The sequence below is a fragment of the Tursiops truncatus genome, chromosome 13 (genome assembly GCF_011762595.2).
Source record: "Tursiops truncatus isolate mTurTru1 chromosome 13, mTurTru1.mat.Y, whole genome shotgun sequence".
In the NCBI taxonomy this organism is placed as follows: domain Eukaryota; kingdom Metazoa; phylum Chordata; class Mammalia; order Artiodactyla; family Delphinidae; genus Tursiops; species Tursiops truncatus.
In genome coordinates this window covers 652,615-680,367 of record NC_047046.1, presented here as the reverse complement: position 1 = coordinate 680,367, position 27,753 = coordinate 652,615, and the positions used below count along the sequence as shown (strand labels likewise).

Sequence of the window (27,753 nt, the reverse complement as noted above, 5' to 3'; positions counted from 1 at the left end):
AATGCACGTGTGTGCTTGAGGCATGTGCAACATGGGACAGCGGGGGGGGACAGAGAGGATGCACCTGCAGGGGCCGGTCCTCCGAGGTCGGGAGTCTGTCCTTGTTGCCATCAGAGAGCTGGTGTCAGTAGTGTCCTGGGCACAGCCTCTCCTCTGCTGCGCGGCCCACCCAGGGCGGGCGTTTCTCCAGTGGGTACACAGATTGGGGTGGGGAGGTGGCACCGGCCCCAGCACCCGGGTCCCCCTGCAGAGGTCCCCTGACTCCCCAGGCATCTGTCCCTCTGCCCCAAGCTCAGCCTGCAGAAGGAACAAAGTACAGAAGAGGGAGAGGAAACCAAAAACCCTCCAGAGAAATGGAGCACAGGTGCCTGAGAACAACTTCCAAGGGGCTCCCGCCCTGCCAGCGTCCCCGAGTTCCTGCTGGTCCAGGCTGTCTCTTCCTCCAGGGCCCGTGTCCTGCCGCAGCCCCAGGATGGAGAGGAGAGCAGCCCTATTCACCACCAAACCCTTCCCATTACAAACTTCCCTTTGGAGGAATTTGATGGCTTCATGCTGTCACTGCAGGGATGGGCTTACGTCATCAATAAGAGGAATTTGCCACGTTTGAGGCGGGGCTGGCTGGGAGCTGGGGCCTGGTGGGCTGACTCAGAGAGGTTGCTGCGAAACAAAACAGGAGGGCCGGGGTGGGAGTGAGGGCTATGGGAAAACAATGAGAACAAATGAACTGGTGGAACCTTAACGCTGCTTCCTGATCACGGTGTGAGCAACCGTGCTCAGCGTCGTGGGGTCATGAGAGCCAAGGTCTGGGCCGGATGGGCCTTCCCTGAGGTCTGAGGTGGGCGCCCAGCTCCAGGATAGTAGGGCATCAGCTGGCGGACTTTCGGAAGCTGGGTTTGAGATCGTGGGGATGCTTCTATCTGCCTCCTTTCCACATCGTGACCCCAGTGCCCCCAAAGGTGGATGGGAATCCCGTGAATGGGTTCAGGATCACTTTCCGAGAGCACCGTCCCCAAAGTTGCCCCAGGCTTTCCCCGCAAATGTGCCGGGATGCTGGGATGGTCCTTCCTGGGCTGGGTCGGTGTGCGGCCGGTCAGTGTGGCACACACCCTCCCTCCCCCCCAATCCATTCTCTGTCCTGGGCCGCCTCGCCGTGTGGAGATGCCTTGACGGCTGCACTTCCCAGGCTCCCTGTCCACTGGCTTCTGCACTGGCCGGCCAGTCAGCCCCGTGGGCACCCCCTCCCGGTCCCCAGCCCTCACTGGACTCACGTAACCAGCGCTCGCTGCCCAGTTACTTTGGAAACGCCTCCCGCTCTTGCCGGTCCCTGGGTACCCCAGCATCCCCTAGCCTTGCCTGAACGTCTGTAAATCGTCAATTTATACGGTTTCTTTGTTTGAATTCTGTTTCCTGCTGGCAGCCTGAATGTTACAGGCAACCCAGCAGGGCTCCACCACTGCCTGGAGTGAGCCATGAGCCTGGACACGCGAGAACCAGAGATGAGGGTCCTCACGTGAGTCCTTTTCCCAAAAACCAAGCAGACAGGGACTTCCCTGGCGGTCCAGTGGTTAAGACTTCACCTTCTGATGCAGGACGTGCAGGCTTCATCCCTGCTCGGGGAGCTAAGACGCCCACACGCCTCGCAGCCAAAGAAAACAAAACATAAAACAGAAGCAATATTGTAACAAATTCAATAAAGACTTTAAAAATGGTCCACAGCAAAAAAATCTTCTAAAAACCCCAAACCAAGCGGACATCCCCCTTCCCTCACCACCACCACTGTCACCCGCTGTCACCAGCAGCCACGCCATTATCCACACCGCCCCAAACAGCGGCACCGCTATTGCCAACACCACCTCTGGCATCCCTCCCCCCCCCACCCCCCGCCAACAACGCCACGAGCCAATCATCCGTCTACCGTCCCGGGATTCGGGAGCCAAGGTCCGCACCCTCAGGTAGCCTGCATTCCAGTGACACGGGACAGATGACGAACAAACCCCCACGCAGATACACAGCACTTGCGGGCCGGCTGTGTGGGCCCGGTGTAGAGATTGAAAAGCAAGGCCCCTTGCTCAAAACACAGCGGGAGGGTGTCGTAGGCACTGAACCTTTTTCTTTTTTCTCGCTTTCTTTCTTTCTTCCGCCGATTCTCTCTCTCTGTCATAGTGTTTTTCACTTGCTATTTCATGTCATTCTAACTAAATAAAATGTTGACACTATTAGCGCGAATTTCACTCTTCATTCCTGCATCAGGCAGTGCACATGCCACAGCATGGAATCTACGGGCAGCGTCACCAGACTCACGTGACGTGTGTGGCTCGTCCCTCAGCCGGCCCAGGAGAAAACACAACCTAGACCAAGGGAAGTCGCAGGGAGAAGAGAGGACCCCCCAAAGCTTTGAGGGACGTTGTAAAGCACAGAGTACTGATGGGAATGTGAGGCACCACCAGGCCAGCGGATCAGGAGACCACGTCCGCTGACGGGAGGGGGTTACTCCCAGCTCCCAGGAGGACGGGCCACGGGGAGGTCAGGAGGCAGAGGGTGGGGTGCACCGGGCTCAGAGCCTTTACTGGGCTTCCCAGGGAAGGATGCCTCAGGGGAGCCCAGCAGTGGCTGGCTGAGCCATTCCTGGGGCTCTGGGGCGCGGGGCTGGCCCTGCCCTGGGGGTGAGAGCCCACAGCGGGGGGGTCGAGGTGAGGATCGGGCTGGCTGGGTTACACGTGACAGGGGCGCTCAGGTGAGTGGCTTACAGCCTCCTGGAATCCGGAACCTGGGAGAGGCCATCCCTCCGGGTCAGCGAGGCCCCAGACACTCAGAATTACGGAAGGTGGAAGGCGTGGTTGATACCAGGGAGGGTGCCAGGCATGGGGACGTTTGTGGGGCCTGTTCCTGCCACACGGCCGTGTGCTCGGACCTGACGACTGAAGGTCCCCTCCTCCTGATGGTCTGACAGCCAGCCAGGGTCTGGGGGTGTTGGGCCAGGTGTCTCCCCTTCCCAGAGGCCCATACCCCAACAGACCACTCAGACAGGTGACCCCCCGAGGAATGTAGACTTCCGTGCTGGGACGCACGTGCTTCCCTGATCAGGGTCCCGAGGGGCTTGCGTCCTCCAGGCTTGCTGCCGTGCCGCCATCCGTGTGGGGCGGCCACCGCCACCCGACGCTGAGACACTGCAGGGGGGGCTCCCAGCCTGATCTGATCCCTCTGCCCACGCCAGGCCCCGTGGAGGGCAGGGAACCAGGGCCTGGGGCCCTGGGGTGGGAGAGGGGCACTCTCCTCCATCCCATCCAGCCCCACTCGCAAAACAAGCTCAAAGACAAAATCATTAGACGTTTCAAGGCAGCGACCGCAGAGCATTAAACTTAAGTGTGGTCCCTTGGGTGGGGGGGCCCATGCACTGCTCGGGTGACACTCTGTGAGGCCAACCCAAGGTGGTGTTTTGATCAGAGGAGCCCAGGGGGAGAGCTGTGCTGTTCAGTCCTGGACGGAAGGTGGCTCCCGGCCGAGGCCCCGAGGAGGGAGCAAGGCAGCCAAGTGGGTACAGGCAGGAGGACAGTGTGGCCGGAATACATGAACAGGGTAAGGATGAGCTCAGAGAGGATGCAGGGAGCGGGGGCTCAGCCGTGGACAGACAGCAGGCCAGGGGAAGAAAAACAGAAGCTGGGGGTGTTGAGGGAGAGTCATGTGTGTAGATGGAAGAGCCCCTAGAGAGAGACTGTGGACGATGCAAGAAGGAAGCCGCTGCTGGGGGACCATGCGGCCCAGGTGAGGGATGCGGGCCCGGGCGCAGGAAGCCAGAGGATCCCGGCAGCTGCCCCTTGAAGGCGGGCAGGCGGGGTCCCGGCAGATCAGGAAGCGGGCGGACACGGGGTGCAGGGCTGGGGAAGTCCTCTTGCAACTGCTGGAGTAGGAAACGAGGTGGGGGGCGAGAGTGAGGATGGGAGGGGTGCCTGACGTTGGAGAAGAGGAGAGACGGACGCCGGGAGAGAGGACAGAACTGGGAAACGCAGGACTGACAGCTGCGGACACTCCCAGGGTCGGTGGCTGTGAATCTAAAGTGAGAACGATTGTTGTCCTTATGTCCCCCGCTGCCAACTTCAGCTGAACGATGCAGAGAGCGTCCAGAATGATAGCTTTTCAGCAAAGCGTGATGAAGGGAGAGCATGGCGGGGTCAGGACACCCGTGCAAGAGGGACCATGAGGGTTACCCGCCGAGGGGCAGCAGGCGGGAGAGGCGGGGACGGCGAGAAGGCGGCGGTCCTGGGGCAGCAGAGGAAGAAGGGGGACGACCGGACAAGGCTCCGGAGACGGGGCTGGAAACCGAGGTGCCGAAGGACGGGGCGCTGCAGCCGAGGCTGAGCATGGGGGCAGGCCAGGGGACCCGGCACAGGGGGGCGACCCAAGTACAGCGGATGGGCGTGGGGGGAGCCGGACCTGAACGCCTCAGGGAGTGAGGGGTGCCCGGCAGTGGGCAGCCCAGACCCCAGCGGGGAGGGCAGAGCGGGAGGGACCCACGGGGGCCGCACAGTCACACCAGCCTGTCCAACTATGTCGACTTGTCAGGGACGCGGGATGCTGTCCTGCCCCCGCCCGCTCCACCAGGGAGACCCCACGATGCCAGAGCAGCAGGTGGCCACGTGCAGGGCATCAGGCTCCGATGGGCTCAGGTCTCCCGGCCTGGAAGAATCTGATGTCGCTGCTACCCACGTGGCCAGCAGAGAGGCGGCGGGGAAGAGGAGTGTCCCCGAAGCCTGCTCCTCTGGGGTCAGAACGAGACAAAGGCAGATCCTACACACACACAGGCAGACCAGGACCTCGTACCTTCACGTGGGAGCCTCTGGATCCATCATTTAACAGTGGATGGACCTCCCGTGACTTGGGGGAGCGGAAGCCCCCTCCTGCGTTCAGGCAAGTCGCCACAAGCGAAGGGGTGGTGAGGGGCTGCCCCTGTCTCCCACCGTCTATGCTGACAGGTCCAGATGCCGCCTCTCACCCCCGCTGCACGGGACCCAGCTCTGGCCACCCAGACACTCCTATGCCCGGCTTGGACGCAGAGCAGAAGTTGTGCTCATAGCCGCCGTGGGCAGGAAAGGGTTAACTCAGAAGGTCCCGCTTGTCCACACTCTGCAAGCTCCCAAGGTCCTTAGGACTGGCCCTCGCCAGCTTCAGGGAGGTGACCTCTGAGCCCTGGGGAGGTCCTGCCTGATAAGAGTGTCTGTTTACCTGGGGCCTTGAGCCACACCAGACTGTCTCTGCTGCCATGTGATTTACGGTCAGGCCTTTGTCCACACAGCGTCAGCTCGACTTCCAGAGGGGTGGGAGGCTAAGAGCAACCACACGGGCAGGCAGCCATGTCTATGTGACCAAACCCAGTGAGAACCCTGGACCCCAAGTCCCAGTGACCCTCCCTGGTCGGCGGCACTGCGTGTGTTGTCACTCATCACAGCTGGGAGACTCCAGCGTTGCCCACGCGACTCCCCGGAGAGGGCAGGACCGGGACCCCACGCCTGGTTTCTCTGGGACTTGGGCCTGTGTGTTCCTTCCCTTTGCACATTCTAACCTGTACCATTTGCTGTAATAAACTGTAGCCCTGCGCATTGCAGCTTTTCTGAGCCCTGTGAGACTTAGCAAATCATTGAAACTGAGGGTGGTCTTAGGGACCACCAGACTTGCAGTGGGTGTCAGAAGTGAGGTTGGCTTGAGGACCCCACACAAGCAGGAAATGTGCAGGTGTTTCCAGGCGTGCAGAGCGCCCAGAGCCAGCAGGGGAACAGCCGAGGGCTCTGCCTTCAAAGGCAGCCTCAGTCACCCCTCACCAGCCTGAGCCCCGGCACAGGGAGCCTGTCATGCTCTGGCCTCTGACCTCCCTGTGTGTCTTCTGCACCTGTGTTAAACTCGCTTCCTGCGTGGATCACCGAGTCGATTTCTCCAGATCCAGAATGCTGACTCATCCAAAGGATGCGGTCTCGCCGGGACCTGAGACGGGACCACTGAGAAAGGTCGTCATGCCAACGGCCATTCCACCTGGAGACCAGGAAGGAGCAGGTGTGCAGCCCTGAGTGGGAACAGGTGCGCCACGTCAGCAATCAGCCGCAGGTGAGACGGCTGGGCATGCTCCTTGAGGCAGAAGGAGGGACAGACATGAAATCCAGAATGGGGTTTCTCACTGAGACACCGGGAGCCTTCCAGGCCCACGACGGAGTCAGGGACATGCTGGGATGAGGGACACGCTGGGGTGAGGGACACGCTGGGGTGAGGGACGTGCTGGGATGAGGGACACGCTGGGGTGAGGGACACGCTGGGGTGAGGGACACGCTGGGGTGAGGGACGTGCTGGGATGAGGGACACGCTGGGGTGAGGGACACGCTGGGGTGAGGGACACGCTGGGGTGAGGGACGTGCTGGGATGAGGGACGCGCTGGCGTGAGGGACACGCTGGGGTGAGGGACACGCTGGGGTGAGGGACACGCTGGGGTGAGGGACACGCTGGGATGAGGGACACGCTGGGGTGAGGGACGCGCTGGGGTGAGGGACGCACTGGGGTGAGGGACGCGCTGGGGTGAGGGACACGCTGGGGTGAGGGACACGCTGGGATGAGGGACGCGCTGGGGTGAGGGACACGCTGGGGTGAGGTAGGGTGAGGGACACGCTGGGATGAGGGACACGCTGGGGTGAGGGACACGCTGGGGTGAGGGACACGCTGGGATGAGGGACGCGCTGGGGTGAGGGACGCACTGGGGTGAGGGACGCGCTGGGGTGAGGGACACGCTGGGATGAGGTGGGGTGAGGGACACGCTGGGATGAGGGACACGCTGGGGTGAGGGACACGCTGGGATGAGGGACGCGCTGGGGTGAGGGACGCGCTGGGGTGAGGGACGCGCTGGGGTGAGGGCTCAGGTGCAGCTTCATTCAAGGGCGGCTCAGCTATTGTATCGAGTGCCTTCCTTGTCACCTGCAGTTTGCGGGCCCCCGAGACCACCCTCGCCCTAGCCCCGCTTCTCTCCAGCAATCATGCATAATGTGCTTTTGTTTACTTATGGTCCATCTCCTGCACAGGGGCAGCCACTGAGGGTGGAGGTGTCCCTGGTTTACGCACTGCTGGGTCCTGAGTGCCTGGCGAGGACTCGGGGAAGGCGGGGTGGGATCGCCGAGTTCCCGGGGCTCAAGACCACCCCCGCTCCAGCCTGGTAGGGAGGACTCACCAGGGGTGACAGGCCCAGGCCACGGCCAGAGAAAAGGCCTGGAAGGTGCCCTCCATCACCGGGAACTCGCTGAAGGCCCTCCTGAGCGGCAGGTGTGGGGCAGGACTGGGTCTGCTTTGCCAACACATGGTCATCAGCAAATGCTCCCGCCCAGCATCCCCACGCCCGGGAGGAGGATGCCCCAGGTTCCCCCGTCGGCCGTGTTGTCTGAGTGGGGCACCTCGGGCACTAACCCAGGCCTAAGGTGTTGGCTCATGGCTCTCCTTGGCCGCGTGACCAGTTCTGGGATGGGCACTGTCGGAGCCAGTGTGCCGAGTGAACCACAGGACCTGGGAGGCTGCTGGGACGAGGGCTTCCTCTTTCAGGACCCTCCACGCTGGCAGGGCCAAGGCCCTCTGCCCCTCCCCCATGCAGCTGCCAGTCACCAGGGCACCTCTCCCTCCCCGCTGCTGCCCTTGGCCCTGCCAGCCCTCTGCTGGCTGCCCCTGCATCCCACTCCTCTGTTTGCACCCCGCAGAGGCTCCTGACTGACAGATTGCAGCCACAGCTCCCACGAGGGGTCCCGATGCCTGCCCTGAGTCCAAGGTCACAGCACCTCCCTCTCTGTGCTGTTGGCACCCTTCCACCCACCCCCAGGGCCACTCCCTCGGGTCCTGGGAACACAGCCCATAAGTGCTCTGCAGAGGATCGCTCAGTCCTAAGCCCCCGGGAGAAGTGCTACCCCACCAGCTCTGCGAAGAGAATCCAGTGTTAACCCACTGGCCGCTGCTCAGAGCACCTGCCGGAAGCCGTGGCCCCCATCTGCCAGGCGAGCGTTCCAGCTGCATCCCGGCGCCCGCTGCTCATGCCGTAGCCCCGGGGCCGCGGGGGACTGAGAGGCCAGAGGAACCTCAGGCGGAGGCCACAGGTGCTGAGTGCGGCCGAGCTGGGCCAGGGGTCCTGTGCAGAGTCAACCTCCCGGTAAATTCTCCAAAGTTCAAGTGTAACATGCTTCCACTCAGCTTGGACTGGCGACCAGAGATCTCCAGGAGGTGACAAGTGACTCCCTCTGAGCTCACCACCCAGGAACTGGATCTCCCAGAAGGGCCCTTGAACGGGAGGCTTGTCCCGGGGACCCCTGGGCTGACATAAGGGGTGTAGATATCTGGGTCTTGGGGGTCAGACTCCCCCCGCCCCGCCTCTCCTGTCGGGGAGGGCGCTCAAGGCAGGCACTGCAAGTACAATCACAGACACCCGAGCGGCCCCCATGGGAGGGCCCCCAGGAGCCCCCAGGAGCCAAGGGCCAGGCCTGATTGCCCCTGGGAGACGCCCCCGGCCTGTGAGAAGAAGCCACGCAGAACCCAGCAGAGAGGAGGCCAGGCCTGCTGGGCAGTCCTCGCCCAATGGAATAAAGGGTCCCCAGGAGGCCAGGCAGGGCTGAGCAGTCCCCGCTCAAGAGGCCAAAGGGAGGAGGATGAGCCCAACCAGCTCGGGAAGGCAGCAGGCAGTGAGGGCCACCCGGCACCGCCCAGGAGTCTCCAGGGCCCGCCTGCACCGCCCCCATGCCAGGATCACATCCTCTCTGGTGCCTCCTGCCACGGGTCAGAAGTGTCTGAATAAGGAGTTCCCAGGGCTCACTCTCTGGGGCATTCGCTGAGGATTTCACTGGTTTTCCTTCTGCAGTGTCAGGACGAGCTGAACGCTCTCTTAAACAGGAGAGACTGGGCAGGGGAGGCGGGGAGGGGCGCTTGGGGGGCACACCCATCCCTCCTTCCACCGGATGTGCAGCGGCCCAGCGGACAGCCAGGCGGGCTCGTGTCGCGGCTCTGAGGACACAGGCCCCCCAAGGGCAGGCTCAGAGGCCAGGCCAGGGTCCCCACAGGCTGAAGTACAAGGAGGCCGGATGGATGACGGCCCCAGAGGTCAGGCCCACGAGTCACAGGGCAGGACGTCCACCGCTGGTGAGGGGCGGCCAGGCCTGGAAGAGGGGATTGCAGCACCCACAGAGGGGCTGTGCTCTCCTGCCGGCCCCTCCTTGCAGCCCTCAGGTCCCTGGGAAAGACATCCAGGGCTGCAGGGCCGTCAGGGGCAGGTGTGGAGGGGGGTGGGGGGCAGGGCCAGGCCCAGCCTCACCCCAAGCAGCTCCCACCACGGGGGGCACATGCAGGTGTATGAGGGGTTGTGTGAGGATGTGACGGGCCCCATCCCCGGCCGCCTTCCCCCAGGCTGACCCCAGAGCCCCGGTCAGGTTGCTGTCAGGGCAGCTTAGCTCCTACGCCCTCTCTGTCAGGGCTGCCGGCTCCCCCTTCTCAGCCCAGAGCCCATGCAGGTTCTCCCTTTTCCAGAAAGTTCTAGAATATGGACACATATACCCACAAGGAAGTAGTTATGGCTATTTCATGAAGATAATTTCTGAAAGTGAAACCACGAGGTCAGAAGGGTCTGAACCACTATGAAATTGCTCTCGAGAAGGGCCGGGTCCATGTAATTTGCCTGCTGACCTCCATACTGAGCCCCTGTACTAAGAGACAGAAACCCAAAGTGACCGCCCGTCAGAGTACCCATATCTCTCCCAATCAGGGAGCCCTATTGTCCCTCCACGGCCGCACCCGGTACTTGCTTGTGTATTTTTTTTAATAACTTTACTTATTTATTAACTTATTTTTGGCTGCGTTGGGTCTTCGTTGCTGCGTGTGGGCTTTCTCTAGTTGCCGCGAGCAGGGGCTTCTCTTTGTTGCGGAGCGTGGGCTCTAGGATGAGTGGGCTTCAGTAATTATGGCACACGGGCTCAGTAGTTGTGGCACGTGGGCTCAGTAGTTGTGGCTCATGGGCTCTAGAGCACAGGCTCAGCAGTTGTGGTGCACGGGCTTAGCTGCTCCGCAGCCTGTGGGATCTTCCCGGACCAGGGCTCGAACCCGTGTCCCCCGCATTGGCAGGCGGATTCTTAACCACTGCGCCACCAGGGAAGCCCTATTCGTATGTCTATATGCATGTTTATTCACACTTCTGCCTCTTCCAGCGTCCCGCGGCTCCTGCAATCTCTGCTCCATCTTCAGGGGTCCTTCTCCTCTCTGTGTCTCCGTCTCTGTCTCTCCTCTTATAAAGACCCAGTCTTTGGATTCAGGGCCCACCCTAATCCCATATAACCTCACCTTAACTTAGTTGCATCTGCAAAGACCCCATTTCCAAACAAGGCCACATTCTGAGGTCCTGGTGGACATGAATTTGGGGGGACACTCTCCCACGCAGCACACTATGAAACCACAGTCCATATAAACGGCTTTGGAGGCATGCTCCCTCAGCCACCGGCTCCCCACGCTGTGCTCCGGCCACGCGTCCCCGCAGGGTGTGGCCAGCATTCCGGCTTCGTGTCCGAGGGCCTTTGCATGGGCCGCTCCCTCTGCCCCCACGTTCCCGGGGCTCGTTCCTCACTGAATTCTATTATCACCTTCCTGGTCATCCAAAGCAAACCAGCCGTCCTGGGCATACTGAGCCCCACTGTGAGGCACTGGCCTCCGTGCGGCACACAATGTGGCTTCGTGAGGCCACATGTGCCTCTAGCCGGATGGCGCCCCCAGGGCAGGGCTCTGTCTCTGCTCACAGCGGCACCCCACCGCCTGAGCAGCGTCGGGCGCGTGGCCTGTGTGGAGGGGCTGAGGGTCCCAGGCAGAGCCGGCAGCTGGCAGGGCCCCAGAGCAGGCGTCTCAGCACGCCCAGCAGCAGGAGGATGGCTGATTTAATTGAAGCCCAGAGTCCCTGCAATAAGCTAGGAAATGTATACCTGCAATTTGTGGGCCGAGCTGAGCAGGCAGACGCCTCAGGCCTGGTTACGCCTCCCACGGGAGGATTTACTGGGGCCAAAGGCGCTGCAGTCTGGATTGGCTCCAGCCCGCCAGCTCGCTCTGGGTGGCTGGGCGGCAGGTTTAGGGGCGCCCGCCCAGCCCTGCCCAGCAGGCCTTGGGGGTCAGGACGAGCTCCCAGCCAGTCTGGGCGTTCTCTCCGGTCTGCTCCCCGGCCTGCGTGAGAAGGGGTTAAGGGAACATCTGTCCAGCTACTCGGTTGTGCCAGTGTCATCCAAGGGATCAAGCAGGGGACACACCTGCAGCTGGCAGGGCAGGGCCGGACAAGGGCTCAATCCGCAGAGTAACCGGCGTCCCCAGATGGACACGTCGGAGCCCCATGTGAGGCCACAAGGCAGCTGCGAGGCCAGCGCCCAGCGTTCGGAAGGCTCTGTCCCCGTTCCTAGGCCCCGGGGGGACCAGATACTCAGCCTTCTGCCACCCAGGGAAGAGTGCCAGCAGAGAGAGCTGTCAGCACAGAAGCCTGAGGAGGCCACCTGGCCAGGGCACAGGAAGGTGGGGGGCAAGGAGGCCGAGAGAGAGCAGGGTCCCCCAGGCCATTTATAAAGACTGGCTTTCATTCAAGTGGGGGGACTGCTCAGAGAAGAGGGAGGGCGCTGAGCAGGGCAGGGTCTCGCCGGCCCAGGGCAGAGGGCAGGGATGTGCCTGGGGGTCAGCCAGGGGGCGCCAGGAGGAACCTGAAGGGCTTGCTGCCCCCGGCCCTGCACCGGCGCTCCGACAGGCGACGCGGGGGAGGGGAGCCATTAATTTGGAATAAATAGGAGTGTGTGTGGTTTTACCGGTTACGGCTTGATAAATAAGACTCTGGGTCTGTATGTGAGCATGTGCGAACGTGTGTGCATATGTGCGGGAGTGTGTGGGCATGTGTGTGAATGAGTGTGTGAGCGTTGAATGGTCAGTGTAGTGTGTGAATGTGCCGCCTGACTGGGGTGGCCTAAGGTGACGTGTGTGTGTGACACACCCTTCCTGAAGTTCAGAACAAGAACAATCGAACGCCCCACCGGGCTGTGGGGCGAGGCCGCCTGTGTGCCGGCAGCCGGTGGCGAAGACGGCCAGGGCGCCGCGGACCCCTGCACCCACGCCCCGTGACTTGTGACAGCCTTCCCATCGAGGTGACGGGGGGAGGTATACTTCCCCTCCCCCGGAATCAGGGCTGGCCTGTGTCCCACCCAGATGGTCAGACCAGGGAGTGTCATCGCTCGAGCCCCGGACCCAGGCCTCAGGAGGTCCCCGCTTCCGGAGAGCCCCAGGGAAGGCTTCCGGGGAAGACAGAAGACCCGGGCCAGCCAGCCGAGGCGAGAGGCCACCGCTCCACACCCCCCACGCCCCAGCAGAGCCCCGACAGACCTGGAGCAGCACGTGGAAAGGGCTTCCTTCCCAGCACAGCCGAGCAGCTGAGGCCGGGCCCTCTGGAGGCCGAGGGGGTGTGCGGGAAGCCCCGTGAGGATAAGAAGGCCGACCCCAAGCCTCCCGCTGCACGACCTTGCGGCCAGCGTAGCACAGCACTGGCGGGCGTCAGCACTCATCTAAGGCCTTGTTACGGGTCGAGAGGTTGAATGGCCTTCCAAGAGTGTGTGCCCAGCACCTGTGAGTGCGACCTCATTTGGAAAAAATCTTTCCAATGTGATCAAGTTAAAATGAGGTCTTACTGCTGCACTGAATCCCTGGAAGCAGACACGGCAGGGGATGAAGGTTGCTAATCTGCTGGCCTCAGAATAAGATGATACTGGTGATCAGGCGGGCCCAGCGCCACCACCACGCCCGTAAGTGGGAAGGGAGGAAGGGAGGGGCTGTACGTAGAGCGGGTGTCACTCCTGCCTCGGTGCGTAAGTCAGAAATGTCTCTAGACATGCCCCGGGGGCAACGTCACCCCAGTGAGATCCCTGCCCCGCCTGACATGCCGGCTGGGGTCCCCACGACCCACACACCCTGAGCCACGTGGGGCTCAGCTGCGGGAGGTGAGGGCCAGGCGTCCTGCGCCCACACCTGCGCCCCATGCACTTACTGAGCACCTTCCCACCGAGCCAAGTGCTTCACGCGGGCCCTCAGTTCTCTGTCGCCACCTGACGAGTCGCCCAGACTCCGTGGTTCAACCCAACTGCACTCAGTTCTTTTGCTCATGCACCTGCCAGGTGGGCAGGGCTCAGTGACCATACTTGCCTCTGCTCCACACCTGGGCAGCTCAGCTGGGTGGGAGGATCCACTTGGCTGGGGGCCAAGGGCCTTGGTTCCTCCCCACGTGGCCCCCTCCCCACGTGGCCCTCCCCCACGTGGCCCTCCCCCACGTGGCCCCTCCCCACGTGGCCCCTCCCCACATGAGCTGCTGGGGCTTTCCCCACAGCATGGCGGCTGGTTCCAAGTGCAAGCATCAGTGTCACACAGCCCAGCACATGGCCCGACGTTCACTGCGCTGTGTCAGCCAAGGTAATCACGAAGGCCAGCCCGGTTCCAGGGCAGGGAGCAGCCCCACCAGGACCAGCGGAGGGCAGCAAGTGGGAGATGCTATGCCGGCATCTTTAGAGACTCGCCTGCTACACGTGAATCAACTCACTGTAATCCTCACACCCCCATCTGAGGCAGACGTGTGTTCCTGGTGAGCAACCGGGGGAGCAGCGCAGTCAGTAAGTTGCCCAAGGCCACGCGCAAGGACAGCGGAGCTGGGATTGACACCCAGACCTCCGTCCCCAGGGGATGGGCATTCCCTTGTCGCAGCTGAGTGGAATCTTTTGGACAATCCGTGGATTCCAGCCACGAGGTTGAGGAGTGTCCCCTAAGGGTCCTCACCCACCTCCAGGACCGGCGAAGGGGCGGCCCGGCCGGCACAGCCCGTCTGTCAGCAGGCGGCGACCCGCGGCCCAGCGGTCACTGTCTCCTTCAGCATCCAGCCTTGTTTGCTGTTCGCCACAGAACAGGTTGGAAGTCTGGCCAAATGCTAAGATTCACACACGTTTCCCCAGCCGCCTTATTCCTTGCTGGTCTAGTACAGGGGTGGGGGGAAGAGTCCCAGCCCCCAGAGACGCCAGGTCTCAATCGTGGGACCCGTGAATAGTTACCTTATGAGGCCAAAGGGCCTTGGTCCTCAAATGGGGAGATTGTCCTGGGTGATGGGGGTGGGCCCAGTGTCGTCACAAGGGTCCTTATAAGGGGAGGTGGGGGGTCAGTCAGAGAAGGGGACGTGACGGCAGAAGGAGAGGTTGGAAGGATTGGCTCTGAAGTTGCAGAGGGGTGGGAGGCAAGGATGAGGACAGCTTCTAGAAACTGGAAAAGCAAGGAAAGGACTCTCGCCGGAACCTCCGAAAGGAACCACCTGCCCAGACCTGACCCCCCAGACGGCGATTCGTGGGGAGAAGAGGGCCGGGTGGCTTTGAGCCGTGAGCTCCTGTGATTGTCAGGCAGCAGGGGAGCCTGCCACCCGGTGACTGTTCCCTCTCCCAGGGCCTCCAGTGTCCTCTCGAGGTCTGCCCCGGAATTGTGCCCAAGGCCACATCCATCTCAGAGGTCCGAGGGCCTGGCCCCCATCCTCTCCACCCTTTTGGAAACTGAAATCTCACTTTGTTTGGTCCCCAGCCTCCTCTCCTGGCTGCGAGGTCTCTCCCTGAGCTGCTGACTGGGGCGCAGTCAACACCGCCAGCCCAGAGGTGCCCCCGGGGAGGGCTTCGTGGAGGGGTCGGGTGTCTCTGGCCATCAAACCGCGTCAGTCCGATGTTTGCTGAGAGGGCTGGAGGGCCGGGCTTGCATCCCATGGTCTGATGGTCACAGGAATCAGGAGGCAGAGGCAGGGAGGCAGCCCTCCTCGGGGCCCCAATGCGGCAAGCCTGGGACCCCCATAAAAAGGACTTCCTCTCCCGTGCCGCCAGCTCTCCCAGGCCAGCAGCCTCCGGCACCTGCAGCCAGGCCACCTGGCGGCACCCACCCGCCGGCCCCCAGCCCAGGACTGGCTTTGGGGGACATCGAGGTGCTGGTGTTCGCATCTGTCTCTCCTATTTGTACGTCACACTTCGAAGTTAAATTTTAATCTGCATTTAATTGCCATCATTGTCTAGGTATTATATGCTCAGAAATGAAGTCTAAGATGGAGCAGGATGAAAGTCGGGGTCACCCTCCGCCACCCCCGTCTCTCGTCCCGTCCCCGAGAGGCCCTAACAGAGCTGGCTCTAGACTTACAGTTAAGGCAGCCTCCGCCTGGCGCCGCCCGTGTCACGCCTGCATCTACGAATTCGTTTATTCCTGGGCTCCTGTTCTCCTGAGTTCCAGCTCTCTCACTTACCATTCGGTGGCCCCCAGAGGTCATCAGATGAGAAAGGGAGGGCACACAGAGAGGTGGAGGTGACGTGATGACGTAGGCAGAGACGGGGCAACGCAGCCACCAGCCCAGGACAAGGATGCTGGCAACTCCAGGAGCCGGAGGAGGCCCGGCCAGATTCGCCTTGGAACCCGCAGGAGGGAGGGCCCAGCCCTGCAACCCCTGATCCCAGAGCTCTGGCCTCCCGGCTGTGACAGGATAAAGTCTGCTGGATGCGGCCCCCAGTTTGTGGTTGCTTGTTGCAGCTGCCCAAGGTGACCGGCCAGCTGGATGGCGGGTGAGAGCTGCGTGGAGAGCAGGTACAGTAAATGGTGCAGCCGCGTCTGGACGATGGGCTGTGGGTCTGCACTGGAACGTTCTTTCGGCTTCCCCGTGTGTTTGAAAATTTTTCATGACAAGTGTTGGGGAAGAAATGAAATGTTAGCAAAATAGAAACCTGTCTCTCCCCACCACCGCTTAACAAAATCTGAACAGATGTTTAAAGACCAGCAGTGTGAAGGGCAGCTGAACTCTGGCCAGCGGGTCCAGGCCACCCGGATGTCCCCGTGCTACCTGCACAGAGGCCTTCCCCTCCCCGCTCCACCTCAGCCTGGCCTCCCACTCCTGCACCCCAGCCTGCCTGACCTCCATCGGGTCACCCGTCCCGGTGAGGCCTTAGCAGGAGGACCCTATTTCTCGCCAACGTGTGAGGCTGGACATTCTAGGGACGGAGGGCAGGGCCACGTCCTGCTCTGCCCATGGCGGCCACCCCGAGAGCCCTGGAGCAGGACAACCCCATGGGAGCAGGGCCTCTCTGTGCCTGGCTCTGCCTGCCGCCAGTGCCCAGAACAGGGCCCGACCCACAGGCCACAGTCAGCACTCGCCCATTCAAGTGACGAGTGAACGAGCGCATTAGCCAGCACCCCGCAGTCGCCTCTGTCCTGGGGACGCCGTGGCGGACACGAGGGCGCTCACGGCCGTTTAGGTGAGTCCCTGTCTCGGGCAGAGGAAATAGCTCTTAGCTCTTTTCATGTCATAGCCGTTGTTATTCAAGCAGAATAAATATGACCAGCCACCAGGGGGAGGCTGGCCTCCTGCCTGCCGCCCCAAGGAGCCGGTGGGCCTCCCCCAAGAGCGGCTCTGGTCCTGTCCCCTCCCCTTTGCGATCCGGCCTGGAAGCAGGACACAAGCCTCTGTTTGGACCTCAGCACCACAACCTCTTGCTGAGAATCTCAGGCAAGTCGCTTTGCCTCTCCGGCCCCCATGTTCGTCGTGAAATGGGTACAGCGCCAGCAGCCTCGGAGGCGGCCTGAGAGCCAGGGCCGTAGTGCAGGTGAAGTACCGTAGACAGCCTGCAGCTGAGCAGCGTTGCTGTTGCAGGTGCTTGGATGGCCACCTGGCGTTAGACGTTTTCTCCTGGAACAAAGTCCATGTTGGGGTGAAGGAGGGGAAATCCCTGTCGAGAGACAGGCCACGCCCACACAGACAGATCCAGGTCCTATTCCCGGGCCCTGGGTAAGTAAGCAAGATGCCTGGGAGGGGCCTGCACCCCGGAGAGGAAAAGGGCGGGAGGAGGGTTGGGCAGAGGAAGTCCAGCTGGGTGCAGGTCAGAGACGGGAGTGATGGGGCCACAAGCCCAGGGACACCTGGGGCCCCCAGAAGCTGGAAGAGGCAGGAAGACCCTCCCCTGAGCCTCTGGAAGGAGCGTGGCCCTGCACACACCTTGACTTCAGGCTTCGGGCTTCCAGAACGGTAAGAGAACGCATTCCTGTTGTTTCTGGCTTGTGGTGCTTCGTTGCAGCAGCCCCAGGAAGCAAGCACGACACCCCAAGCCTGCCCCTCACACAGCGTCCCCCCGTTGAGAGACGACTGCTCCTTCCTGGTTTCCTAGGTCGATAGGAGGACCTTGGCGCCTTCCCAATTCCTGTCCTCCCGGCCACGTCCAGCGCGTTGGCGCGTGCTGGCGCGTCACCGGCAGCTGGGTGCCGGCGCGCACAGTGGGCCAGGGACATGGGCTCGGAGCAAGTGCATCCGACCAGGACGAGAAGGACTCGTATCCAGACGCACGTCCCCAGCCCCGCCTCTGCTGCCTAGGTTTGCAGTGGCTTTAGCCGGCCTCCTGCTTGTATCCATTCATTCATTCATTCTAGGAATGGGCTCACGTGGTTATGGAGGCTGGGAAGTCCCACAACCTGCCGCCTGCAAGCCGGCGGCTCAGGACAGCCGGTGGGGTAGATCGGCCCGCGTTCTAAGGCCTGAGAACCAGAGGAGCCGACGGGGTGAAGTCCGGTCCGAGGGCAGGAGGAGGTGAGACGAGGTGTCCCTGATCGCCAGGGAGGCGGGAAGAAGGGGGGCGTCCTCCTGCCTGCACCTTGGGCGCTACTCAGGCCCTTCCGGACTGGAGAGGCCCGACGCCGGCGAGGCCTCTGCGGCAGGGGCCCGCGGCCAGGCGAGCTGACACACGAGGCGCTGTCTCCGCCTCTCCTACCTCCCGGGTCTCACGCCCTCCCCGGCGCCCGTTTGGCTCAGAGGCCGCGTCACAGCAGCGATAGGTGACGGGCCTGCGCACACGCCCCACTGCTCCCCGCTGGGCAGCCTGCTCGCCCCCGCTGACCTTCCCCGGGCATCACGTGGCTCACTCCCTCACCTCCTCCAGATAAGGCACCTGCTCAGCCGGCCCTGCTCTGCCCTTTGAGTACCCTCGTTCCCTACCGTCTTCCTAATGCATTTTTCCGTGTGACACTGGACAGGACACACAGCAGCCCGGCTGCGTCCCAAGCCCGGAACACCAGCACACAGTGGGCACCCAAGCCGTGCCACCCGAGGGAGTGGCAGCTGGAGCCCGAGGCACAGCGCTGGGGCAGCGTGGAAGCCCCACACCGTGTGGCCACTTAGTGTGCCCCCTGCCCCCGCCCTGGCCCAGGGCACAGTGACGGGACCCAGATGGCACTGTTGGCAGTTGTAGCCGTGAGGCTCTGCCTCATGGAAGGACCTTGTGTGGCAGGTAGCACGTTCTGACCCTGCCTCGGGGATTCTCAGTCTGCTGCAGCCAGAGACACTTTGCAGCGGGTGTAGAGCTAACCCCCCCCCCCAAGTTGAGGGCTGGCCTTTGTCCGGCTCCAGGAGGGACCCGAGGCCCCGGGCGTCCTGATGGGAGCGCCGTCTGCGGGGCCGCGGCCCGTCAGAGTCCCCGATGGGGGTCACGGCGGGGCTTTGGGCTGAGTGGCATCCGCTCCCCCTCCGGGGGGCTGGACACTGGGGGCAGCCACGTGGGTCCCACAGCCCCGGTAAAATCGGAACGCCGAGGCGGGGAGCCCCCGGCTGGCAGCACCCCGTGCGTGTGCTGTCGCACGTCAGGGCCCACGGGGAAGACACCGGACGCTCGTGGTCGGGGATCTCCGGGGTCTGTCCTGCGCCCTTCCCTTGGCCGGGGTACTTCACGCCCCCTCCCTGCAGTGAACCAGGACCGTGAGCACAGAGCCCTGAGGGGGCTTGGGTAGTCCTCCCAGGGGGTTGTCCAACCCGAGGGGATCTCAGGGGCCTTGGACTTGTAGTCGGTGTCAGAAGCAGGGCTCTTGTGTGCACTAGGCTCCCCCTAACTTTGACGGTGGCTAACGCTCACACGATGGCCAGCAGAACTGCTTCCAAAACTCACACGGGGCACCTTCTGTGCTCTGTCTCGCTGCGTCCCAGTAACGAGAAGAGAGCCTGACACAGAGCGGGGGCTTAATCAATACCGGCTGGAATCAGTCAATTGCCCGGTTTGATGTGAGGGTCGGGGAGAAGCAGGGGTGCCTTCCAGATTCCAGGAGCGCTGTCTGGGCCTGAGGACCCAGGCACTGGGTCACCGTGACAGAGAGAAAGGCCAGGGGGCGGGTTGACCCCTCTGCTAGCACCTGACCCCTTGCTGCTTCCCAGGGAAAGCGTTGGCCCCGTGAGACTCGGAGATGACCTTCCGTCGCATCTATGTGGACGGCGGGTCCTCCCAGGCTGCAGGGGCTTCCTGCTCCGAGGGCTCCGTCCCGGCCCTGGGAGCGCCAGGTGGCCTCTGGTGAGCCGAGGGTCCCTCAGTGCACGGTCTGACCTTGACCCCGGCCGCAGTTCACTCCCAGGTCACATAGGCTGAGCTCACTGGGAGCTGCGCCGTCGTCCACTCGTACTCACAGCCTCTGCCCCTCACCCAGTGGTGGCCGCGCGTTCACGCGCTCTCCCCACTGCCACAGCAGGGTCCGCTCTCAGGCCTTCACCCAGGCCTCTATTTGACGCCCCCCCCCCCGCCCCTGGCCTCCTTTTTAACTGTGACCTAAGCCCCCTGGGCCCTGTCTTTGCCAGCCCTCACCACCGACTGTCACCCATCTGACTCACTTATTGTGTCTCACTGGGGTGAGGATTGGGGCCTGACTGCAAGCAGCGCTCAAGAGCAGGGCCAGCCGGCTGCCTGGGGCGCCTGCCGACTCCTCGACCCCTTGGCCCCCATGAGACCCGCATCGGGCTCCTGGCCTCCAGACCGAGGGAGTGCCTCTGGCGTGGCCCTCCCTCCGGCAGCCGGGAAACCGCACGCCCGGTGACAGTTGTGAGAGCACATTCATCCCACGGGCTTTGCCAAAATCAATCTGTTTGAACAACAACCCTCTGACAGAGCCCTGGGGTGGGGGGACAGACGGAAGCAGCTGTCACCAACAGCTGGTGGGTGCCAGGAGCCTCCCGCAGGGCCTCCCTGCAGGCCCAGAATGGCCCTGGGCTGTCCCCACCCTCTGGCTACATCCCTGCTTCTACTCGCTGCTTGTGGTCGCCTGGAGGCTGTGGGGTGGAGAAGGATTGCATGTGTTAGATGAGTAACGTGGCTGATTAAATTTGCTGGGCAGGCTCATGGCACACCACGCCGTCTCTCCCTGGGGGGCAGAGCATCTGTTTGAGGTCGTTGAAAAGACGGTGATTGAGACATCCTGAGGACTAGATCCCGCCATGAGCGCACAGCCCCCAAGGACAAAATCCTGGCCCCATCACTCAGGCTCCAGACCCCCCGAGGGGGGCGGGGAAATAAAGCCCAGGCCCAAGGACAAAATCCTGGCCCCTTCACTCAGGCTCCAGACCCCCCGAGGGGGGCGGGGAAGTAAAGCCCAGGAACACAAACAGGCGTCTAGCAGCTCCCGGGTACTGAGAACGGGGGCGGGTCACCATCTGTGCCTTTCCTGGAATTTCCCTGCCCCACACTTCCCCATCCTGCTGTGGACCCGGACAGGGCAAGTCAGGGGCTCCCTGCCCTCCGGCCACCACTGAGTCCAGCCCAGGGAGCGTCCACAGGAGAGCAGGGCCAGGGGCAAGAGAGGGAGGCCCCCTGGATGCCGCCCTTGACCTATCTGGACCACAGCCCCTGCGGGCACCCTGCCCACGTAGGGTCCCCTCCTCTCTCCCTCCCCGTGTGTCTGTCTCACTCCCTCGGTTCCCATGTCTGTCCCCTCCCCTCCGCCCTTCAGCCCCAGGTGGGACAGCTCCTCCTGTGCCAGCCCCACCTGTGGATGCCCACGCCCCAAACACACCTGTGTCCCTTTGCAACACGGCAACTGTACTTCCTGTGAAAAAAAAAAATGTTTGGTAGTTGCCCTAGAGTCTGCGATGTACATTCACAACCAATCCAAGTCCACTTCCAATAACACTGCCGGGCTCCACAGGCATGTCCACACCTTCCTGGAACACTGCTCTGTTCACATCCCCATAAGCTATAACCCCCCGATACATTGTGCTGGGATCATTCTGAAGAAACTGTTACGTGTTAGGACAACTAGAATAAGAAAAAGCGAAGATTTTATTGTGCCTTCATTTATTCCTTCTCCAGCTCTCTTCTCTTCTGCAGACCTGAGCTCTGGCCTAAATCATTCTCCGTCTGCCTGAAGGCCGTCGTCCACCATTTCTTTCGAGGCAGGTTCCTGGCGCCTGTTTCTTTTCTATACCTTCCTCAGAGGGCCCAGGTGGAGGGTGCCTGACTCATTCCATTTCATTTAAACCTACGATTTTCAACAACCCTACGACATAGGCATGATTTTGCGTGTCCTACAGGTGAGGAAACTGAGGCCCAGATTGCTGTGTGCACAGCGTTGGAGGTCATTCACCCACGCAATGACTTCAGAGCCAGGCTCCGAACCACTGCATCTGCACCCAGGAGACTCTGCGGGATGGGTGAGAGATGAGCTTCAGTTGGCCCAGCCCTGCCTGGCCCTCCTGGGAGCCCCCGGCCTCCTTCCACCTCCTGCCAGCCGTGTCGCTAACGCCGCTGTGGGCCACACTCTCAAGCCTGGCTTCTTCCCTCATCAGGACGCAGGACGCGGCCTCACGTCCTATGAGAGGCTCGTGAAGCGCCTGCCCAGCTGCCAGCTGGCCCAGTTGTTGCCATGGAAAAGCCCAGAGCGTGTGGGCCGCCTGGCAGCCCGACACCCGCTCCCCTGGGACCCCCCCGGCCAGGCTGCTGGCCCAGTGCCCAGAGCACACATGTGGCTGGGGACCTGCTCCCAGCGGGCCTCACTGAGGACAGCCAGAGGCCTTCCCTGGGAGGGACAGGCGATGCTGGGCCCCTCTGCATCCGTCAGGGCCAGGGGAGCCCCACTGCGGGCGACAGGGCTCTCTCTGCCTGCCCACCTCCCTCCCCCTTTTTGCTAATGGCACCCCAGCCTGCTTTGAGGAGCAGCCTCCTCCTGTGAGTACAGACTCAGGGGCCCCACCCTCACCTTGGTCAAACCCAGGTCTGGCCAGTCAGCAGGTGTCACTCCCCTACCTCTGTCTGTGTCACACAGGTTGGTCCAGGTCTGGGCAGGTAACCTTAGTCAAACCAGTGATACTCCTGGATACGTGCAAACGCCTAGCAAAGGCAAATGGCTGAGCACAGAGCCAGGGAGACTCAGATGTGTCGGCCTGGGTTGACCTCTGGTTCAAGCCATACCTGAAACCAGTATCCCTGGCACCTCCCATTGCCTGAGGTAGCACAGCTCCATTTTTATTCATGCCTGACTGGGTTGGGTCTTTGTCTCTTTGGGGAGAGCCCTCACTAACACTCTTTGGGTCCTAAGAAGATCCCTCCAGGCAGGCTGTGTCCTGTGTGCCTTTAAACTAACCACCCCCGGGAGCTTTGGTCTCTGTGTCGTGGGGACTGGGTGCTACAATGGCTCTCACTGTGAGAGCATCCTCCACTGTGTCATCAGGAGGACGTCAAAAGAATCTCCTTGTGACGTCAGCCTTTCCCATCTTCAGAAAAATGTCAGGGCGCCCAGGGAAGCAAGAAGGGCCGAGCGTTGTCTCTTTAACAGAGGTTTGAGCTGCTGCCTCACCGCAGCAAGAAGAGACTTGTCTGTGCACAGCCAGCCAGGAGGTTCTTTCTTGTTTCCACCCTTGTGTTCCAGCTTGTGCCCAGCTCTTTGCCCTGGGACTCATTCCTTGCCCATTCCTGACCCAGCAGGTGGAGCCTCCCAGGCTGGCTTCTGCCTGGGCTCAGCCAGAAGGAGCCTTTGGTGGGAGACTGTGTGTCCATCACCCTGGATAGGAGCCCGTGGCCCTCAGTACTTCCTGCAAGACCTGGTGTGGGTGTTCCAAGTGGGGCTTGAGGGACTGGGAAGGAGTCACTCCACATCCAACTCTGCCTTCTTGGAGGAAAATTCCACAACTTACCCCAACTGTGAGCAAGTCCCCATGTCTCCCCAGCACATCACATCTATGAGTAGTGACACTGCAAAGAGTGAGACTGAAGCCAATATATTGGTCCTTCAGCAAAGCCGTGATATTTCCAACGGGCCCCCCTGACTCTCCCCATGCAGGCAAAGCACTGTTGCCTGACATCTGGGCTGGAGACCCCAGTGCCAGAGAAGTCTTCCCTGCGTCCCTCACCACTATCACCACCTCCGCCTCCACTTTCACTCTCAGGATGTTGATGATGGGGGTGGAGACAATGAGGAGGAGGAAGATGGTGAAACAGTTGGTGAAGAAAGTGATGGTCGTAATGATGGAGGTGAGGGTGGTGATGATGGAGGTGAGGGTAGTGATGAAGAAGGTGATGGTGGTGATGATGGAGGTGATGGTGGTGATGATGGAGGTGATGGTGGTGATGATGGAGGTGAGGGTGGTGATGATGGAGGTGAGGGTGGTGATGATGGAGGTGAGGGTGGTGATGATGAAGGTGAGGGTGGTGATGATGGAGGTGATGGTGGTGAAGATGGAGGTGAGGGTGGTGATGATGGAGGTGAGGGTGGTGATGATGGAGGTGATGGTGGTGATGATGGAGGTGAGGGTGGTGATGATGGAGGTGAGGGTGGTGATGATGGAGGTGATGGTGGTGATGATGGAGGTGAGGGTGGTGATGGTGAGGGTGGTGATGATGGAGGTGAGGGTAGTGATGAAGAAGGTGATGGTGGTGATGATGGAGGTGATGGTGGTGATGATGGAGGTGAGGGTGGTGATGATGGAGGTGATGGTGGTGATGATGGAGGTGAGGGTGGTGATGATGGAGGTGAGGGTGGTGATGATGGAGGTGATGGTGGTGATGATGGAGGTGAGGGTGGTGATGATGAAGGTGAGGGTGGTGATGATGGAGGTGATGGTGGTGATGATGGAGGTGAGGGTGGTGATGATGAAGGTGAGGGTGGTGATGATGGAGGTGATGGTGGTGATGATGGAGGTGAGGGTGGTAATTTGGGACCCATCACCCCCGGATCATGACTAAAAGCTATGTGACTTCTAGGTCAAGTTGTTCAACCTCTGTGTGCTTCAGTGTCCTCAGTGATAAGATGAGGATAACAAGGAATTGATCTCATTGGGTTGCTATGACAATTAAACGTCTAGGTAACTAGATGGCACTCTGGTCATTGATGACACTCAATAACTGCTAACTATTAGTGTCACTGTCATCATCCCCCTAGTCACAGTGTTTGATCAAGGATCCCCACGAGAGTCCAATCAGAGTGAACCCCGGGATTTCACTAGGACCATCTCACTGGGGTCACTGCCCGGGCAGAGTGCGATCGGGCAGCTGCAGTTCCGGGCCATTTTGCCCCAACCTGCACCCAGGGTGTGAGCCTGGCCAAGAACAGGGCCGACACAGGGGACACCGGAGCTGGTGGAGGGAGGCAGGGTCTCGGCAGGTTATCTGAAACCCTAGGTCAAGCTGGGTCTGCCCTTTTCAGCAACATGAATAAAGTCCTTTCATTCTACGTCCGCTAGTTGTGTTGGGTTTAGGTTCTTCACGATGGAAGGGGCCCCAGTGGGTCCATGTGAGGGTCTGCTGAGCCCTGAGGGCAGGTGATAAGTGGAGGATGGGCCATGCAGGGTCTGAAGGGTGAGGGAAGGAGGGAGAAGAGGCTGTGGCCATGGGCAGCAGCTTGAGCTTCCTCACACCATGGTGGCCAGGTTCCAGAACTGGCCCGTCTCTCATTCCCTTCCAGTCAAGGGTCGCCGTGTACACCCACACGGGTTGTGCACTGCACAACTCCAGGAGATGCCAACCTTCAGCACTTAGGCTTTCCAGCCTGTATCTGGAGTGACAATTTTCAGCCCAAATCTCTAAAGGTCAGCTCAGGTCAGGTTAATCATCAATTCTCTGGAACCACCTGAAACAAGGCTTAAAGAGTAACCTGGACAAGCAGATAAGGAAATCCAGGGGCAACAGATATCTGCGGAGACAGGCAGGAACCAGATGAGCAAAGCACATGGTGGAAGGGAATAGGGAGTGGTGAGGATAGTGGCAGGGGAGCACGGGCTCTGCCTAAAGGTGTTCAAATGCCTTGACCTTCCACCTGCCAAAAAAGTGAGCCCACAGCAGAATTCAGGACAAGTTCAGAATCTTTGAAATAGAGACACTGTGCCTTAAGCAAGGATGGAGTCTTATGTGTCCCACAGAGAGCCCAGCAGAGCAGGTGCTCGGTAATAACACTGACCTGGGTTAACCTGAGACTCGAGACCTCATGTAATCTCTGAAGGACTAGAAAATAGGGCTTCTGCGTACGAGTCCAGATAGTTACAAGCGCAACGGCTGGTGTGTATCGAGTCCTGTCCACACTCCAGGACGCGTAAGCGCTGTTGGAGAGACACCTACTGCTTACAAATACCTGCGAGCTCCTCTCACTTCCCAGCCCTCTCATGTTTTGGGGACCCATGTGGCTGCTCTGCCCTGTGTCACTTCAGGGCCACCGCAGGACAGGTTGGGGCCTTCCCTCCCAGCTCCCTCTTACACGGCTCGGGCAACTGATACCGTTCCAGACAGTAGACCCTCCACCGGCCTGGGTTCCTGAATGACCACGTGGACAGGAATGGAATGAGCCTGTGAGAAGCGCTGCGCTTCCAGCTCCACTCGCACCGTGAGCTAGCCTGTCGTGGCTAAGGCCTGGGTGCTCACACACAGTTCAAGGCAGTGGAGAGGGAAACAGCTCCGAGAGCAGCCGCCGCCCCTCGGAGCCCGCGTGGACGTGCACCTGAACCCCATTCCGGTGGCTCCTGAGCGTCCCCACCCCGCCCTCCAGGGCTCATTTGCTCAACCTCCCTCCCATGCGCTCGATAGGCTCCTCTGGCCCGAGTCAGCGGAACCTGAACTTGGGTGTCTGCCGTTTGCAAGAACAGCCAAAGAAAACCTGACAGATCCAACGTTGTCCTGCTCTCCTCTGGGTTCTCCATAACCGAAGGGAAGTTCCGGGGTTCCAAGGAGCTCAGGAAGTGTTTGCTGGATAAACAAAGAAACCAAGCGTGGCACGGGTGCCTGAGAGCTGCCGGGGCCGGACGCCTCAGGGGCCACTCCCTGCCTGAGGAGGTGGTGGGTGGCATCAGCCCTGACTGAGGGGCAGCCAGGACCCTGGGAGGGAGTATCAGGCTTCAAGGCACAGGGAACCAGAGAACCCGGGCCCCATCCCCTTTGCTGTGGCTTTCGTGGGCTTTTGACAGGTAACGGGGTCGTTTCAGATGCACTCTTTCAGCAAGATGTGCTTGTGGCGGAAGACTCAAACTGGATTAAGCAAAAAGGGAATAAATTGAATCACGTGTATGTGAAGTCCATGCATAGAACTGGCTTCAGGTACAGCTGGATCCGAAGTTAAAAATGTCGTTAGATCTCAGTCCCCTCAGTCTCCTTGCTCAGTTGTCCTCCATGTGGGATCCAGTCTCTGGCAGGCACTCCCCTTGTGATGGCAAGACCCCAACTGACACCTGCCTGCCCCCAAGACCTGAGAAAAGAGGGAACCTCCCTTCCATGGTCACCACCACGGCCCTGGGTCATGTGCCCACCCCTGGACCAGTCACTGCGCACGGGATGCTGCAACTGGCATGGCTTGAGTGACACACTCACACCTGGAACCAGAGGTGAAGTTAACACCTCTTTAACTTCATGGACTGAGTACAGGAGAGGAGGGATTCCCCAGAGGAAAATCAGGACGCCAGCAGCAAAGACGTGCTGCACGATGGACGATGGACGATGGACGATGCCCGCTGTCCACCAAATAGCCGTCCATGCCCCCCTTCCTGGCTCACAGAGCCCCATTTTGTTCCTTCAGAGGCAGAAACCCCAGGACCACAGGAAAGTCTGACCCCCAACCCCAGCCTTATGACAAATCATATTTGGTGGAAGACAGTCATTAGTAAACCCACCCCCCTTTGCCAGTTTTTCACTTTCCCAGCTTCCTTTACAACAATTAATGGCCATGAGACACACTATTCTGGTGATGAGAACTCCTGGGATTTGGCATCACTGTTGCTTTCCTCTCCTCATGGGGTGCTGGAGTGAGGCCATGATGGCTGGAACTGCAGCAATCATGTCGTATCAATAAAACATCGAGTAAGATAAATAAAAGCCAATGCTGTAAGTAACGTTCTATTTCTTGATTGTTACATGGGTAACACGGAACACGTAACATTTTATGAGAATGCGTTGAGCCTTGCACTTTTCTAGCTGGAATTAAGAATTGCAACTGGGCTTCCCTGGTGGCACAGTGGTTGGGAGTCCACCTGCCGATGCAGGGGACGCGGGTTCATGCCCCGGTCCGGGAAGATCCCACATGCCATGGAGCGGCTGGGCCCGTGAGCCATAGCTGCTGAGCCTGCGCATCCGGAGCCTGTGCTCCGCAACGGGAGAGGCCACACCAGTGAGAGGCCCGCGTACCGCAAAACAAAACAAAACAAAACAAACAAAAAAAAGGACGGTAACCTGTAATAAGAACACCTACAAAGAGTCTTGTGTTAGCTCAACTAAGAGATTAAATGAGTTAATGCAGGAAGAGGATTTGGAACCACATCTGACAGATAAACTCTCAAAAAGCGATGGCTGTTAGTGCCCTTGTCACCATCACCACTGCTGCGCCACCACATGGTGCCCCCTCCGTGGCGAGCTTCTCCCGGCCCTACCTTTCTCTCCAGGTACCGTCCCACACCATGTTCCCCTTCACTGTCACACTCATTGAGAGAGGTGCCTGTGC

At 60.7% G+C, this 27,753-nt stretch overlaps 1 protein-coding gene across 9 annotated transcripts; it reads left to right on the top strand.

Moving 5' to 3' along the window:
* Positions 1–11,887: 11,887 nt before the first annotated feature.
* LOC109551095 (uncharacterized) lies at positions 11,888–27,133 on the top strand. Of its 9 annotated transcripts, none has more exons than XM_073789909.1 (4): positions 11,888–12,800; positions 13,379–13,658; positions 15,081–21,496; positions 21,632–27,133. In XM_073789909.1, exon 4 carries the CDS (start codon positions 23,229–23,231, stop codon positions 24,021–24,023), a length of 795 nt encoding a protein of 264 aa, XP_073646010.1. In that variant the 5' UTR covers positions 11,888–12,800; positions 13,379–13,658; positions 15,081–21,496; positions 21,632–23,228; the 3' UTR covers positions 24,024–27,133. The 9 variants fall into 9 exon arrangements, with proteins under 9 accessions (XP_073646010.1, XP_073646002.1, XP_073646009.1 ...); XM_073789901.1 differs by having other exon boundaries at positions 11,889–12,800; positions 15,081–16,304; positions 16,700–27,133; XM_073789908.1 differs by having other exon boundaries at positions 11,889–12,800; positions 15,081–16,834; positions 17,470–27,133.
* Positions 27,134–27,753: the final 620 nt, after the last annotated feature.